The sequence below is a fragment of the Anolis carolinensis genome, chromosome 1 (assembly GCF_035594765.1).
Source record: "Anolis carolinensis isolate JA03-04 chromosome 1, rAnoCar3.1.pri, whole genome shotgun sequence".
Taxonomy (NCBI): domain Eukaryota; kingdom Metazoa; phylum Chordata; class Lepidosauria; order Squamata; family Dactyloidae; genus Anolis; species Anolis carolinensis.
Genome location: NC_085841.1, coordinates 37,320,283 through 37,338,860, shown reverse-complemented (window position 1 = coordinate 37,338,860; position 18,578 = coordinate 37,320,283). Strand labels below are relative to the sequence as shown.

At 40.4% G+C, this 18,578-nt stretch overlaps 1 protein-coding gene across 3 annotated transcripts in view; it reads left to right on the top strand.

Annotated features, from left to right (window-relative positions):
* The window catches only part of susd4 (sushi domain containing 4), a 129,941-nt gene that overhangs the window by 47,074 nt on the left and 64,289 nt on the right, over window positions 1-18,578 (top strand). Inside the window, exon 1 of one of the 3 annotated variants that reach the window (XM_008125884.3) lies at window positions 10,325-10,467. The exons of the other annotated variants lie outside the window; for them this stretch is intronic. Within the exon in view, the coding sequence (XP_008124091.3) occupies window positions 10,341-10,467 (127 nt within the window). The 5' untranslated portion in view covers window positions 10,325-10,340. Of the gene's footprint in view, window positions 1-10,324; window positions 10,468-18,578 lie in introns of those variants that run through there. 3 annotated transcript variants of the gene reach the window in all.

Here is an 18,578-nt window from a genome sequence, read left to right as displayed (position 1 = left end):
TACATTATTTATAAAAGCTAAAAAAGAGAAGATTACAATGTCCTTTTATTTTGTTTTAAATAGCATGAAAAACTCCAAGTACATTCTATTCTTCAGCAAAATTTATTCAAGAATAACCATCTCACAGTTCTTAAATAATTTAAAGATTACTTTGGTAAGGAGCAGGAATAGTTTGCATAACAGTGTATAATGAGAGTGGTTAAAGTAGAGCACTTTTAAAAAAAGATTAATCTTTTGACCATCACACTCCCTCAGGGCCAAGTAACATTAGCAGGGATGGATTATCAATGCTTTAATTGCTACAATTGCTCTGGATCTCTTGCTTGCTATCAGTCCAGTGCCGAAGGAAAAATAAGTTGCTTGTTGCTGTTTCCTTTCCAGTTCCTTTTTGAGCCTCCTGAAGTCTATGGTATCTCTAACATTTCATGCTTTGTGTGAACAGCTAAATAAAATTACAGGAATGTTATTAGTTTTACTGAAATGGAAGGGTAGAAAATTGATTCACACATCTGATTTCTGTGTTGTCCTCTCTTGTACTTTACCATTGACCCTCTATCCCCATGGATTCATCCATCCATGGCTAGACAATAGTAAAACATAAATTCCAAAAAGCCAATCTTGATTTTTTTATCATTTTATATAGGAGACACTATTTTACTGTGCCGTTGTAGATAATGGAACTTATCCATGGATTTTGGTATCCACGAGGAGTGGGAGTGGGAGTGGTGGTGAGAATCTTTGAACCAATCCTCAGCGTAGTCAAAGGCCCATTGTATACTGATTTCTACGTCATCATTCCTACAATCTTTTAGGGGAACTTTTTCAAGGGCTCAACATGAAGCCTTTCCAATGTCATCTCATCTTTGTTCCTTTGCTTCATTACATTATATAAACAGCTGCCTTCTACCTGTAACTCCGTATGTTGTCTTTCACCTTGAAGAAGGTAGATGAAGAGGAAAAACTGTTTCACTTCTATTTTTATCTGTTTCTCCTTTCCAGTTCATCGTTGACACAATTGTGAAAATACCAGATCTGTATATCTCTTGTTTCAGTTTTTAAGATAGTTTGTGTGTGTGTTTATATGTATACTTACTGGTGCTTAGTGAGTATCTATTTCTGGAAACTGTGCCATTTGCCATCTTAATAAATCCTGAATTTGCTTATACAATATAAAAGCATTGGCACATGGATGTTCAAGCTATAAGTCCATTGTGCGTGTGTGAGTGGGGAGGGGGTATTTCCAAATTACAGATCATATTTGAGTGCAGATGTTAATTCTATATAAATATATGAGTTATAAAGTTTTATGAGATTCTCTGGAGTCTATCAAAAATAAAAATCAGAACAACTGACCACCGGAATAGCTAGCTGCTAGTTTGTGCTACCCTGGATTTTTGTGAAAGAGTAATGTGAATATATTTTTATATAAATAAATAGAAACTAGAGGTGGAGAAACGATGTTTGAGGAATCTCTTTATATTTTCAGTTCAAAAAGCTAGTTTAATTTTGATCATCTGAAATCTAGCTGAACAGCAAAAAAAACTAGCACTGAAATCCTCATAGGCATGGAAAGCACCTCTAGGAAATAACTTAGAACTACAAAGGCTGGACTAGATTTGTCAGGTGACTAATTAGAAAAAGCTGAATGGAAGTTCCTAAAATAATAAGTAGTATAAAGATGATCAAATGGATATGTTTTTAACATATAGTCAAAGAGAAACCTTTAGAAGTTTAAGTGACAACAAAGATAAATTTCATGAAAGGGAAACAAATGATGTTGCACAAATTTAAATTGTGATGCCTTAAGAAATATTGCTGAAACAATAATAAGCCTTCAGTCCTTAACAAGTCAATGGTGATAGTGAACAAAGACAGAACTGCGTATTAAACTAGGGCTTTTAGGCATCCTCATAAACCTTAGGTGGGAATATATTCATAAAGAAAAACTGGTTGATTTATTTGACTGCAAGGTATACTTTTTAAACTACTGAAGCTAAATAATAGCTTCATGAATTCTGGGAGCTTCTGAAGATTTTCAGGAATTTTTGCTATTGAGTCCAGTGTATTGAGACATTATCTCATTGTTCATTCAGGAATCTGACATACAGAATCCAAGCCCTAATTTAGCTAAAATCGCCTTCTTAATTATGTCCAAGTGTGCAGCTCATTTGGCATGCAGAGAAAGGAGTGAGCAAAGAAAGTGACATTATTGGTGGCTGCTTTACCATGCGTATGCTCTTTCCCCCGAGAATGTCAAAATTGGAGCTTGACGATTTTCAAGCAGTGCTAAATTCTTTCTTTAAAGGACGCAAGTTGAATTGCTGTTTAAAGTGGCACCGTGGCTTTTTAATTCTAAATTACCTTTCCCACTTAACTATTCAGCACAACGTATACAGCCTAGAAACCTATAATAGAAACAGCTAAAAGGAACCAAACTTAGTGTTAGAGTAATCCCCTTAAGTTATGTGGGGGTAAAAAAGACTATAAGGGTCTAAATTTAGTTGTTAGTTCCATCTGTAGAAGACCAATTGAACCAATTGGACTTTCATAAATGTCGACTTAACAAGTTACCATTGATACAGTGAGTTTACTCTAGGCATGTCTGAAAATTAGATTTAGTCCAAGAAACAGCCATGCTGGATGATGCCAAAGTCTTTATCAGGAATGGGCAACTGTAGAAGACATGGGTCCTCCAGGGGACCTTGGAGGCTCATCCACCTCATTGCATCTGCTCCTGTGACTTTCCTCCTACACTTTTTTGTTCCTCATTGTCTCCAGATGTCCTCTATTTGTGGGTCTATGCAAAAAGAAAGAAAGAAAAGAAAGGAAATGGGGGGGGGGGGTCCTCTTGAGCCTACATTTATTAAAGGGGAGCAAAAGTGTGTGGGGGTGTCTTCCACATCTGCAGAGGGAATTTGGGGTATATTCTGTCTCTCTTTTTACCTCTAGGCTTCCAGGGACCTCCAAATATGGTGAAAATGCTCTCCACACTTCCGTTTTGTGGGTATTTTGGAATAAAAACACTTTGCTCCCAATTTATTTGACCCCATGGAGCTCTGGGGACCAAAACATTGGCCCAGGGAATGCATGTGGCTTATGGGCTGCACTTTGCTTACTTTCCCAGGGACCAACTAGGTACTTGTGGTAAGCCCACAATTAGGACACGTTTGTAAGAATACCTTCTCCCTTGTGTTTACAAACAATTGTGATTCAGAACATTCACCACTATTGTGAATTCCAGCATTTGAGAAATCGAAACAATAAACCATGTTAGCATCACTGTGGAAGTCTTGCTGAGAATCATTTGTCTTTATTATGATCGTATTCTATCTATGAAGAACTATTGCCTGAAATGTGCCAAGCTCACAATAAAATGTTTTCTTTTTCAACACCTGCAAATTTATTTCCTAACAGCCACTGATAGTCAAATTTGTGATGAATTCGCTCAGTGCTCTTTCAAAGCCGTCCAGTTGGTGGTGATAGTTAATACTCTTGTCATAGCAAATTCTGTAATTTAACTTTGTGTGGTGTGAGGTAATACTTCTTTTATCTGTCTTGAATCTCCCATCAAAGAAATTATGCATGCACGTTCTATGTATTTTTATGCAAGCCTTGTCATATGTACCCTTTCTCACTTTTTCTCCAAATTGAATAGCCCTAACCACACAAAAGCCCTTCTTCATGGGGGAGTGCCACTTTTTCCTACTGTGCGATATCCTTTTTGAAGTGTAGTGATCAGTGGTTTCTGTTCATTTGTATGCGAGCAATACAATATTGGCAGTTTTGTATTCTATTGCTTCTCTAATTTATTTCAACACAGAGCTTTCCCTTTTCAGAGTAGCTGTGTGCTGGCTGACAGTTTCATTCAGAAAACCATAAAGATCCCTATGTTGTTTAGTTATTTGTTACTGAGATCCTGTGAGTGTGTATGTGAGATTGTTTGGAAGGGGTGTGTGTGTGTTTGGCCTCAGTGTGTATCACTTTATAATTACTTGTTTTCTGTGTTCCAACACTTCATATTTTGTTGCAGTTTTATTCTGTTGGTTTCACCGTCTCTCCTCAGAAAACATTTTGAGAAGATAGTAACATGGAAAGAAATGCTACCAGCTCAGCCTTTTCAAACACTGTGTAAACAATATTGTTTGGAAAACCTGATAAACATGTGGAAAGCAATGCCAATGAATGCCTACTCTCTCATATGATGCCTGCACAGGGCTGCAAATAAAACTAATTTTATATATTGTAAATTTATATAGGGAATGAATGGCTTTCATGTTTTCCCAAGACAGATTGTTCCGTCTCCCAGGAGTTTGATTTTACAAGCTGCCCATAGTTGTAGAAATAGCACCTGTTTGTATTTGTTCCAGGGTTGCTGCAGATTCTGCAGCACTCTGATAGTCAACCATTAGCAGAGTTTGTAGCCTGTTTGAAAAGCTTTGCTGCTTGCAGCCTGCAAATGTATCTTATTGTTCTGGAGACCGCCCCTTTTCCTGGGGAAAGAAGGCTCCATTTTGAGAAGCCTCTTGCCTTCTAGACTGAAGAAGAAAGAACTTAGATGTGCTTGTGTGGCCAAGCCAGGCCAACTCTGATAAAGCCATCGTATCTACTGACCTCTGCCTTTAAAACCAGTGCTGAACATAGATAGGGAAAGACCTGCTCTTTCTAAAAAATAGTAGCTTAGCACTGGGGCAGAGAATATCTCAGGATTTCTCTGCCACTGGAAGAAGTTCTACCTACTTCGCCTCAAAAACTAGCTTTGAGCTTAGATAGTTATAGACCTGCTCTTTCTGATAGTTCAGGGCTAGGGTAAAGAGGATCTCAGGATCTCTTCGCCTTTGGAGGAAGCTAAACCAGCAACTAAAGGGGAAAAGCAAGAAAGGAACATCTGAAAGGTTTTATAAGTTGACTGTTTATATTTGCAACCTTAACTACATGTGCCAAGTCTGCCATGGACTTTGTGAAAATAAAATTTTGTTTGATTGTTCAACTTGAAGTGCCTTTGGTTACTGGGATTTCCAGAGCTATTAAGTAAGGCCCTGCAGTTCACCTGGGCAAAGGAAGAAGCACATCTTAAAGGTTTAAAAGGTGCCTGGGTGTGACGGCATACAGATCATTACAGCTCCATAGATAGTGAGTGTTTATGATTATACATTTAGCACTCTTTGTGTCCCAACCTAACTCTGAAATGTTTAGTCAGAGGCGTACAGTAGCAATGCATGCTTACAGACAGGCAGATATGGGCAATAACAGCGCACCCTCTCTCCTGGTTTTGCAGTCACCAGATGTTTTCACTACTAATTTTTATTTTGTTTAAAGCAAAGTATTGTGCTCCAGAATGCCTTTACCATAAGAAGCAGCACCACAATTTTCTGAAAAACTGGGAACAAACCTCCAGTTGCTTCTAATTTAAGAGGCAGGGCCTGTGGCAGATGCTAGAGAAACAGGATTTGACCTCAGACCTGCTAATGTTTCTATTCCTGAGATAGAGAAATTGCTGCCTGAAGTTGATTTGGGAGAACACTACATCAAGAAAACCACAAGAGAAGGCCTTCCTTGGAGGAAAACTGCAATCTCAACATGTTAGTAGCGAGCTTCAGGAATATTAGGTGCAAGAGTTCCTCTACTACTTAAGTCGTTCATTCTTTCTGCATAGTCAGGAATAGCTAAAGCTCTGATTATATTGAATATGGCTTATACTTTAGGATTATAGGCTTGACAGTAATTTAAGGCCTACAATTTTTTTAAATTTCCATACTTAATTCAGCAGACATTTTAAATGCCGTTATTACTTAGGTGCATTTATATTTGTTTCTGGAAAGATATACTTGCAGTGAGAATGGCTAGAATTCCTTATCATTATGCACAATTACTGTTATGCTTGAAACAAAGCAAACACTCTTAATGAGGAATAGTGGAATTTTACAATAGATTCGCTGTTGTAAATTCAAGTGACATGAGAAAAGTGTTTGATTTCTCAGCCTTGAAGGAATCAGGTCTGCCACTGAATGAAGCAAGTGACATTTCATTACTCTGAATTTGCCAGTGCTATCGGCCTCAAAAAGAAAATCTGTTAGTAGCTCATGCTTCATGTCTCATACTGCTTTGCTACATTTCCTAAGGGATACATGTATAGTATAAAATTACTTAAACTAATGAATTTCAATGGTAATTAATTCCCCCCTCCAGATTGCCCCAAAATGTGACAACTAAACTGCAAGAATTTCACTGTTACAGTACTTCAATTGAATGCATTAAAATATACTAATACCCAGAAGTAACAACCTTATTGATATTGTGGTTGTGTTTCTTTTCTTTATTAACTCCAAAGTTAACATTTTTTAAAGAACAACTGGCAGCATGGTATGGATACTGCTAAATTTGCTTGGAGACCTGTGGGCCTCTGTTCCCTAACATCTAAAATTGAACAAATATTCAATGCAACTCAGCCAGGGCTGGCAACAAGGGGAAATGTTCGCAATCTCTCTCTATAATAAACCACTTTTGACAGCACTAGCTATTTTTTCATACAGAAACAAAACTGATGCTCGTAACCGTTAAATATACTTAGGTCCTGGCAGATTTACCTTGAAAAATTTTGTCTTTTGTTTAAGACACTTAGTGCAGAGAATTACCTATTTCACGAGGAATCATAAATTATGCAGCTGGACTTGTCAAGTTTTTTTTCTTCCTTGAATGGTTGGAAGCAATAAATCTGCCTGTGTGTCTGTACAACTCAATCTAAGACTCTGTTCGCACTATGGCTGGTACTTGGAGTTATGATGCTGTCTTTTCAAATATAGGCTTTATGAAAGAGATGAAAGGTCATCATAACTGAAGAGTTGAATCATATAAGGGTGGCCTGCCACTCAATTGTCTGGTCATACATTATCAGTTAAATGTCTGTTAATTTGATCATGGCTGAATGCTGTCAAATATTCTGCAGTCATATTTTGAGAACTCATCTGCTCCCTTCCTACCACAGCTTTCTTTTAGATAATTGGGTTTTTAAATAAATATTTGCTGCTTTTTATTTTTGTTTTAAACTTTATTTTGTGAGAAGAAAGCAGAATATACATTTATTTATTTAATTTATATACATTAGATTACCCATTAAGTTCATCAGGTGAATTTAGATCAGCCATCTCTCAGCCTAACTTACTTTGCAAAATGACTCAGTATATAAAACAGAAGGAACATAGCTATGTGTGAAACCCTGTGCTCCTTGGAGAAAGGGCATGATATTATGATAGTGCATAGATATATAATAAAATACAACACTGATAAGACCTCAGATAGAAACCTTAAGCAACATTGATAGATTTTAATAATTACGTTCATTATTTGTTGCTTAATAGTTTTTCCTTTTGTAAATTAACATAATCATCATATATTATGAATGCATCTTTTGTTTTTATGGTGGCAGATCTTAGCAACGTACTGAATGTGTGGATGATATGAAGACTCAGAATCACGTTTAGCTTGTGGACAATTGATAAAATCAAGTGAATGGTTTAAAAACATTTTCACTGTTATTTGATTACATTCTCTTTTTATTTTAATGGAAAGTATTACCTAACTTAGCACTATATATCTCTTAAGTTTCTTTCAAAAAACACTTTCTAGATCTCAGTAGCCCTTTTAAAAAGCAAGCAATGGCGGTGATGCAGCACTTCTGCCTTGTCACATTGTTTCTGGCTTGTTTCCATTTATGTCCTCCTGGTGACATAATGACTTCTGTCATTGGATCAGTGAGATGAGGACAGGCGATTCCTCCTCCTGCTTGTATAGTGGGTGAGTCTTCCAGAGCAAATGGGGCATTGCATAAGTGGAGGCTGAATCACACAGTGTTGCATATCCCTCACAATTACGTAGTTCTTTCTGAGCCTTTTGGTACCATTGATCACAAAAGCTTGGAAACGTAATTGTATGGGACTTGGTGGGTGTTCGCAGAACAGATCTTGAGGAGAGGATGAAAGGTTTACAAGAGATCTTCAGTCACAGGATAAACTCTTATATACATTGCAAAAAAAGATACTTCCATTTGTTCCAAGACACAGAGAAGGACTCTTCATCAGATCAGAGGGTGCAAGAAGAATGGTATGTGAGGAGGATATATCCTGTGCCCAAGTCATATGAGACTTTATAATTTTTTAAAAATCAGCGTCCTTTATTGTGTTGCAGCATACACTTCAGTGATGCAGCTATTCTAAAATCTGCATAACATTCTGCTTCTGTTAATACCCTGGCTGCTATGCTATGCAGTATTTGAAAATTTTGAGAGTCTAGAGGCAGCTTTAGGTAGAGCATATTAGAGAAATCCAATCTGAATGCAACTGAAGTGGGTGTATTTTAACATGGTCCAATATTTCCAGACAAGATTTTCAAATAAAATATATAAAAAGATGCGCCTAGTGTACCAGAAAAGGCTCCTCTTGCTACTAGTTACATACCGTATTAATGATCACACACCTCATACTGTTGACCTCTTCTTATGGATGACTTCTGTAATACCTGCCATCAGCAGATTAATACAGATGTTAGTGTAGGAGACAAGAGGGGATAATGAAAATATGCTCAGGTATCCAGTAGAAATCTGCCCATATCACCTTCCAAAACCAACAATTTAAGATGTAGTTAAACACCTGTAAAACAGTGCCATCAGGACCCTTCCCAGGAAAATGGTTTAGCAAGTTGCCATGTTAATGTCATAGAAAAGTGCTTATAAGTACAGCAATGCTATATGGAATTATTATCATGACTAGTTTCTGGCAAAGGCATCTATTTAGATAATCAAAGTCATCTCCATTCCAGCAGATTAAGACAGATTAAATGTGTCCTGATAACTGTCCAAGAGCACTCTTTATCTGGTTTTATAATGCAAGAAAACAATATTTGTTAAAAGAGTTTCTTCTGTTACTTACTTGCACACATCAACACCTTTATGATTTTGGGTTTTCCAGTGTTTATCAGCTGCCAAAAACACTGCAGTGAACTGAAGAACAAATTAAATATTAAGACAATATTAAGATGAACCAACCTGAACACAGTATATTATTTGAGAACATAGAAATGCTTGACCACTCCAATAACTATCATGTCAGACTACACAGAGAAGCCATTGAAATCCACAAGCATGTGGACAACAGAAAGGAGGAAACCATGAAAATGAACAAAATCTGGCTACCAGTATTAAAAAACTCAAAAATCAGAACAGTAGATGGGAAGCAACATTCTGAGGGCAGAGGAGCCTCAGGGATGGCTAATGTCTTTGAACAAAGGATGACCCCCAGGCAAGAGACGAACCTTTCTAATGCTAACTAGGGTGATTATCTGCAACATTCACGTTGGCTTCCAACTGACAAAGGACTCTTGTCACACCCTGGACTCTACACAGATAGATATTTACCTTCCTTGCCTAGTTTCTCCATACCTGACAACCTCTGAGGATGCCTGCCATAGATGTGGGCGAAACAGGAGAGAATACTTCTGGAACATGGCCACACAGCCCGAAAGACATACAACAACCCTGTGATCCCGGCCATGAAAGCCTTCAACAACATATTAAGACAGTGCTGCTAAAGCACTGGAAAAATATTCTAAGTGATGATGATGATGATGATAATAATACTTCTTTATTTATAGACCACTTTCTCTCCCCGAAGGGACTCAGGACTTAGTAGTGAGTCAACAGGTTACTTATTGATTGTATTTATTTCTTGATCTCACAATGTTGAAACTATGGAATACACTGGTCACACATAAAGTCCTGAACTGCTTATAGCTTCCTGCCATTATATCCATCCCCCCTTTCTGTGTAATCTATACATACTGACATATTACATACAATAGGAAAAATTTAGCAGGCATAAAAGACCCTTGGTATGGTGGTAGATTCTGGTGGTGGTGGTGGTTTTCCTCCTGCCCTTTCTGTAAAATGGCATACACGGTTGCTTCTCCATCATCATATCTTCCCACGTGAATAAATGGCTCAGAGTCACTGTATGTGCTCCACGTGGTCTTCCGTTTTTTATCTGGTTCTTGATCTGTTGCATCATGCAGGCAAGTCTCATTTTCAGATTGATTGAGCTTTTCTACACCTCAAAATTGCTAGGAAGCTTATGTGCTTCTTTGTTATCTCTTTAGGACTTGTTTTTGGTGTGGAAAATTTGAATTAACTTTTGACATATCGTGCAGTAACTAACCTTGCTCTCTAACAATGTCTGACAATGTTCCTTGCATCCCTAAAACTGTCTTATATTTCTCCATTCCTTGCTGTCATAATTTCTCAGCCTTCCCCTTTATTAGCCTATAATCTGCACTGCAGATCTTCCTAGTCATCTATGTGGGTTCATCCCCTGCCTGCCTGCCTGGTTTCTTTAATTGTATTGCAGCCCAAATGTATGTTACATGCCATCTTCCCTTTGCTCACTAATGCCACTCACATCCACAGCAAGCCCACTGAGAGAGGTAAGCAAATTGCATTTTAAACAGGGTTGGAGTTTACAGAATTACATTATGCCTGGAGGAACACTAACTAATGGAGGTCTGTAAGGGGTAATTGGAGAAGGGGGGGGGGCGGTCCATGTTTGCCTGTGTGTGCTGCATGCAATTGTGGGGCTTGTTTCTCCGATGAAATGATAAGTGTAATATTCGAGACCCCAGGAAATGCTTGCTAATCTGGGCACGTCTGCCCTTTTTGTGTGTGTTGTAGCAGTAAGTGGACACTTCATCTAATGTTCCTAACGAGGGAGAAAAGCAGCTGGAGGCAGAGAGCTGTGCATCTGCATGCTGAAAAGCATGAGCTCTTAGTGTTTGTGATTGTTTGGGAAACTGAAATGGCTCCTTCTATGTGGCACACTCCATGTATTTGTGCTCCTAATGCTTTCTAGTCCTTCTGCAGCATTTTGTTATGAGATGATCTGAGGTAACCCTCCAGCTGCATTATAAATTGAGCGCATGTGAGAAACATGGGCAGAAGACTGTGTCCTGCTGGCAGTGGAAAAGTCTGCTTCTCCTGATGCTGCAGAACAAGAGAGTAGAGAAAAGGCCAGACACATTTAGAAACCCAAATGCATTCAGCTATGAGATAAATGGGTTGGAAAGAAGTGGATTCAAACAGAGAGAATGTTTTATAGATATATATAGTTCTATCAAGTGCAGCATTGCCTTGAGTGCATAACATAACTTCCCGTTTCAAAAGTAAATTATTGTTTCCCAGAACTGCTGTTATATGTTTATTTTGACTACTTTGCAATTGATCTCCAGGCTAAAATCCCACAAAAATTCTGGCATGGGACAGGTGTATTTTCTCTGTTTGGCCAACCACCCTTTTCATGCTACACAAGTAAATTTCATAATGATTCCACTTTAACTGCCGTGGTTGCCTCATATATAATCTTAGGATTTGAAGGTTGGGGAAGGTGCTAGGACTCTCTGGCCGAGAATTGTAAAGATCTGTCCTTGCATGGCAAATCCCAGGAGTCTATAGGACGTATCCATGACAATTAAAGCGGAATCACAATACTACAAATGTGTAGTATAAAAGGACTCAAATGCTTTGAATGGCATTTCCATTCTTGAGAAAAGGGCTAGAGTCTGTAACTAGTTTAATTTGTGGAAGAGGGAGTCACTTCAGAGTCTCTCAGGGAAAGATGTTAGGATGGGAAAAATCCTTCTGAGGAGTTACCAGAGTGAAGTCAACCATCTACCCTTGTTCAGAGAACAAGAAGGCCGTCTCTTGTGTCCCCCATCAGGAATGCCTGCAATGAGACAAGGCCTCTCCTGTTGAATTGTGCCTGAAGGTTAAGGAACTATGTGTCTGCTCTTTATTTGTTTTAGCTTACGACTGTTGCTGTTGTTCTGATCCCTATGGTGACCCTAGGAACACCTGATCACAGGGGTTTTTTTGCAAGATGCAGTCAGAAGGGGTTTGCTACTACCTACCTTTGAGGCTGACTTAGCTAAGGTCACCCAGGGCCGTTCTACACATGCAGTAAAACCTGAAAGTAACCAAGATAATTTGGGGGGGGGCTTAACTATGTTTGGGGAAAGTGTGGGCGGAATCAGGTTAACAATTGAAAAACGCGTGTTTAAAAGGTGCACTTAAAACCCAATTCTGCCCAAAAAATGCACACCTTTGCATGGCTGTATATCCCTGCAGTCATGGAAAACACACGACTTCCTTCCTTTCCCCCTGGGTGGACTGCTCCAGTGCATGTGCATATTTTAAAAGCCAGAAACAGCTGATTAGACTAAAAAAATGGAATCACAGTCCCACAGGTGGCTAAAGGGAAGCACAACTTGAAAGCAATTAGAATTCTCTGCAACGATTCCTTTCTTATAATATTAAACAGAACTTGAATTAACAGCTGGGTGAAGAGAAAGATAAGAAATCTGCTTGTATGTACATTGGCATCTCTGCATGTGCACATATGAGTTCCAGCGCATCTCAGGGATAATTTTTTTTAAGTCTGCTGGATGCCCCCAATCTGCCTTCCATCTTGATCCACTTCAAAAGAAGGTGTGAGGAAGGCAGAGGATTATTTCCTGGGACTGACAGGTCTGTGTGTGGACTTGCTGTTCATGTCCTGGGATTTTTTTGCCCCACTTTTCAAACCTTTTGACGCTGTCTGGAAGCACTCCCAGTGGATTTCCATGGCCAGGTGGGAATTTGGACCCTGGTCTTCCAAATTCTGAACCCAATACACAAACCATGCTGGATGTTTAAAATACTCTGCAATCCGTAATAAGAGCACTGCGTTTACACTTGCCAAAAATTAAATCCTAAATAATGATATTTTTAGTGGTCAATGAAGCTAAACAGTTGTATTCTATGAAAACATGCAGGTTTTGGGGGTTGATTTGCATGGACTGATTTCCCCATTGGAACTACATGTGTCTTCCTCTCTATTCCATGCAGCAGCATTTGCCAGCAAGAGCAGTAACAGAAAGGAGTCTGCAGGCAGGCAGGAACATTGATGACTAGTTAAAAGGAACTTGGAACTTTCATTCTCAGTCAGCTTTGAGTATGTTGGTGAGAAAAGCTTGTCCTCTGCTTTGCTTCATATTAGTCACTTGTTACATGTTTGTCCCCGCATTGGTTGTCAGTAAAATTCAGTCTACTGCTAGGAGCCTTATTAGAAATTGCTGACAGACTTACATATGTTCAGGCAATTTTGCAGCTTGCTCATACCGCTGGATTCCTGGGCCCGGTTCTGCTCAACATCTTTATTAACGACTTAGACGAAGTGTTAGAAGGCACGATCATCAAGTTTGCAGATGACACCAAACTCGGAGGGATAGCTAACACTCCAGAAGACAGGAGCAGAATTCAAAACGATCTTGACAGACTAGAGAGATGGGCCGAAACTAACAAAATGAAGTTCAACAGGGACAAATGCAAGATACTTCACTTCGGCAGAAAAAATGGAAATCAAAGATACAGAATGGGGGACGCCTGGCTTGACAGCAGTGTGTGCGAAAAAGATCTTGGAGTCCTCGTGGACAACAAGTTAAACATGAGCCTACAATGTGATGCGGCAGCTAAAAAAGCCAATGGGATTTTGGCCTGCATCAATAGGGGAATAACGTCTAGATCCAGGGAAGTCATGCTCCCCCTCTATTCTGCCTTGGTCAGACCACACCTGGAATACTGTGTCCAGTTTTGGGCACCGCAGATGAAGGGAGATGCTGACAAGCTGGAAAGCGTCCAGAGGAGGGCAACTAAAATGATTAAGGGTCTGGAGAACAAGCCCTATGAGGAGAGGCTTAAAGAGCTGGGCATGTTTAGCCTGCAGAAGAGAAGGCTGAGAGGAGACATGATAGCCATGTACAAATATGTGAGGGGAAGTCATAGGGAGGAGGGAGCAAGCTTATTTTCTGCTGCCCTGCAGACTAGGACACGGAACAATGGCTTCAAACTACAGGAAAGGAGATTCCACCTGAACATCAGGAAGAACTTCCTCACTGTGAGGGCTGTTCGGCAGTGGAACTCTCTCCCCCGGGCCGTGGTGGAGGCTCCTTCTTTGGAGGCTTTTAAGCAGAGGCTGGATGGCCATCTGTCGGGGGTGCTTTGAATGCGATTTCCTGCTTCTTAGCGGGGGGTTGGACTAGATGGCCCTTGAGGTCTCTTCCAACTCTACTATTCTATGATTCTATGATTCTATGATTCAGATTTGACTTTTGGCAGTGGCCAGGAGTGCCTTTGCACAGCTAAAACTGATGCACCAGCTGTGCTCATTCCTTGAGATATCATATGAGGTGACATAAGTCTTGATTACACCTCCTTTGGACTACTGTAGTGCAGTCTGTGTGGTTCTTCGTTGTACAACTACTGTGGAACTGCTATTGGTCCATTTACAGAATAGTATAAAATGATAATTATTACTTTTAAAGCCCTACATGACTTTTGGCCAGACCATCTGAAAGGCTGTACATTTTTATATGAGTCTGCCCAAATTTTAAGATCTTTGGTGGGAAGGTTTTCTCATAGTCCTACCATCCCTCTGCTGATTTTGCTCCAGCAGGTAAAGAACTTTTTATGCAGGCAGGCTTGTTGTTTTTAATTAGTTGCGGCAGACAGAGCATTTTCTGTTTTGTTTTATTAAATGCATATTGATGATAAAGAAAGAAAATTGGCCTGAGGATTCTTCATGTCTCTGTTCAGCAGGAAGTCCAAAGAAACCATTAGATAGAGCCAAAGCTCCAATGATATGTGTGTGCGTGTGGAGGGGGGTGGTGAAGGAGATAGACCTATGCTTTGTATATAGGACAGTGGTTCTCAACCTGTGGGTCCCCAGGTGTTTTGTCCCACAAATCCTAACAGCTGGCAAACTGGCTGGGCTTTCTGGGAGTTGTAGGCCAAAAATATCTGGGGACACAGGTTGAGAACCACAGATCTAGGAGATCCAGGCTGCAAACAACAGTCATGCTACTGAATTAGTGGGGTTCACTTTACATGTTGACTTATCATTGAATAATTGATTCTACTGAAATTGGGAGTAACCAGTAGGTTACAGCCCCCCCCCCCCATCTTTAATCTCTGTGATTTTAAGATGTGCTTAGAAAAATCTCCTGCTTGGCAGCATTAATGTACTCCAGCTGCTGCCAGATGGAGTACATTAATGCTGAACTACATGAATCAGCAATATGAAACAGGGATGGAGAGCTTGTGGAGTTAAAGAATTCAGAGATACAGCCCCTTTAGTCTGGAATATCAGTATTTCAAGGGATCTTGTAGTACTTAAGAGACTCAGGGCCCTTCCACACTGCCCTTTATCCCAGGATCTGATCCCAGATTATCTGCTTTAAACTGGAATATATGAGTCCCTGCTGCCATATGAGTCCCCACTGCCAAATAACCCGGGATAAACAGATAATCTGGGATCAGATCCTGGGATAAAGGGGCAGTGTGGAAGGTCCCTAATTGAGAACTATAGGTATTGTTTCATCACAGCTCCCTTCATCCCTAACCAGTAGGCAGGTCTGATGAGAACTGGTCTATCAACATCTGGGGAGCTGAATGTTGTCAATTTCTGGTATGGTACTGCCATGATGTTATGGACTGTTCAAGGGAAAAAGCATTTCATTTATCAGAGGTAATAAGATATAGATTTCTTGGCAGTTGACTGAGAGAATGGAATGCTGGGAGTGATGCTTGTTGAGATGTCTGAGGAAATTTGAATAAGGCTGGGATTTGATAGTAGGTGAGGAGGAATAAAGAGGATAGTCTGTCAGGTTTAGTTTATGAGTGGGTTAAAGATTTTGAATGGCAGGAGTGTTAACTAGAACACGTGAGTGAGATTAACTGAGATAACATTTTTTTTAAAAAATAAACATGACGTTTAATCTCCATTTTTTGCTGTTGTTAAGTCAGTAGATAAAAGCAGAGCCCTATATCTATAACATTACTGGATTGTTACGGGTATTTTTGGCTCTTATTTTGCCAGTAGCTCATTAACTGTTCATTATAGCATCAAGAAAGGTTCCAGAAAACAGAAAAATAATTTGTATTATTTTTTGAGGGTTTAAAGGAAAAAATGGGTTCAGTCCTGGTCTTAAAGCAATTATTGTCTTGCTGGATATACCTCCCTGCAAGATAAGGCTTTTCATCTGAAACTGGCTCAATTGGTTTTCATGCTTGCAGCATTTTCATGGTTCTTTTCAAAGGCTTATCTCTTGCCTTACTCGGAAAAGACGTTTGGCTGACTTAATAAAGTACTAAAGTGACCAGAGCAAAAGATGTCAAAGTATATTATCATTGGGTTAATGTAATATTTTTTGATTGAAAGAGCTGGTTGAGCTTTCACTCTTCTGAATTTGACAATGCACAACTATGGGCCCTTCCACACAGCCATATAACCCAGAATAACAAGGCAGTAAATCCCACAATAACTGCTTTGAACTGGGTTATCTGAGACCACGCTGTCGTATATTCCAGTTCAAAGCAGAAAATGTGGGATTTTATTCATCTGTGTGGAAGGGGCCAATGTTAGAGAAAAGCTTGGGATATCATAATGCAATATATTGATTAAGGTTAAATGAGTTGGAAAAGGTGTATAAAATAGGCTATTCAATAAAAGACTTTATATTCTTTATTGGTATGTTACTTCTTCCTGTGGGATACATTGATGTATTCAAGAAATATTTCTGCATCATACAGAAAACTTTGTTGTGCCAGATAAATGTTGTAAGAAGTGTGGCTAGGAATAAAATTAAATACTTGTTTGTCTTGTTTACATGCACAAGAATGCCTTATGAGAGTTGAGATATTTTCTCTCTCAATAGGAGTTTTATGTTTGTGAGAAGAACGTTTGCAGAAATGTCATGAATCATGAACTTGTGTAGCTAAATGGACCCCAGATGATGGAAAAGTCTAAATACATATATGTTATGGTGTCAGGGAATTTTTGCTAGCAAGTCCACACTGTGCACTCCTTACATCTTACAGCTAAAGGTGGAAAGTAGTGGGCAGGACACTTTAGAAATGGGGTGCAAAAAGTGAGTGCAAGAAAAGCTGGACAGGGGGAGTGTGTCCCTGCTGGTTCTGCTGGACTTCTCAGCGGCCTTCGATACCGTCGATCACACTATCCTTCTGGGGAGCCTTTCCAGGATGGGGCTCAGGGGTACTGTTCTGCAGTGGCTCCACTCATTCCTGGAGGGCCGGTCCCAGATGGTGTCACTGGGGGACACCTGCTTGGCCCCACAACCATTGTCTTGTGGGGTCCCGCAGGGTTCAATACTGTCCCCCATGTTGTTTAACATCTACATGAAGCCACTGGGAGAGATCATCCGGAGTTTCGGGGTGAGATGTCATCTGTACGCAGATGATGTCCAGCTCTGTCACTCCTTTCCACCTGTCACTAAGGAGGCGGTCCAGGTCCTGAACCGGTGTCTGGCTGCTGTGTCGGACTGGATGAGGGCCAACAAATTGAAATTGAATCCAGACAAGACAGAGGTCCTCCTGGTCAGTCGCAAGGCTGAACAGGGAATAGGGTTACAGCCTGTGTTGGACGGGTTCGCACTCCCCCTGAAGACACAGGTTCACAGTCTGGATGTGATCCTGGACTCATCACTGAGCCTGGAGCCCCAGGTCTCGGCGGTGGCCAGGGGAGCATTTGCACAACTCCGCCTTGTGCGCCAGCTGCGCCCGTTCCTTGGGAGGTCTGGCTTGGCCACGGTGGTCCATGCTCTGGTTACATCCTGCTTGGACTACTGCAACGCGCTCTACGTGGGGCTGCCTTTGAAGACGGCCCGGAAGCTCCAGCTAGTACAACGGGCGGCAGCCAGGTTAATAACGGGAGCGGCCTACAGGGAGCGTACTACCCCCCTGTTAAACCAGCTCCATTGGCTGCCGATATGCTACTGAGCCCAATTCATAGTGCTGGTTTTGACCTACAAAGCCCTAAACGGCTCCTGTCCAATTTACTTATGCGAACGTATCTCCTCCTATGAGCCCATAAGAACTTTAAGATCATCTGGGGAGGCTCTGCTCTCGATCCCACCTGCTTCACAGGCGCGGCTGGAGGGGACGAGAGACAGGGCCTTCTCGGTGGTGGCTCTTTGGCTGTGGAACTCCCTCCCCAGTGACATCCGGCAGGCTCCTTCCCTTCTAGGGTTCAGAAAAAAACTAAAGACATGGCTATGTGCTCAAGCGTTCAATGAATGAACTTTCGAGCTTGGCATGGTCGGTTTTTAAGATTCTGGATTAACAAGGTCTAGTGAATGAAAGGACATTACCTCGGTGCATGGTAATGTTTTATTATTGTATATTGGTTTTTATGATGTTTTAAATGTTTTTAGTTTTTAATGCCTTTTGTATTGTATTGTTGATGTGATGGTACTGTGTTGCCAATTTGTAAGCCGCCCTGAGTCCCCCAGGGGAGAAGGGCGGGGTAGAAATACCGGGAATAAATAAATAAATTGGCCAGGCAGCCATAGCTTTTCAACGTTCTCCAAACCCACATAATCAGATACATTTGGATGTTTCCCTCCCCTGACACTTGCTCTTTACAGGAGCATTGTGTAAGTCAAACCACAGGACCAGGAGTCTTCCCTCCCTGTCTCTTTCTCCATCAAAT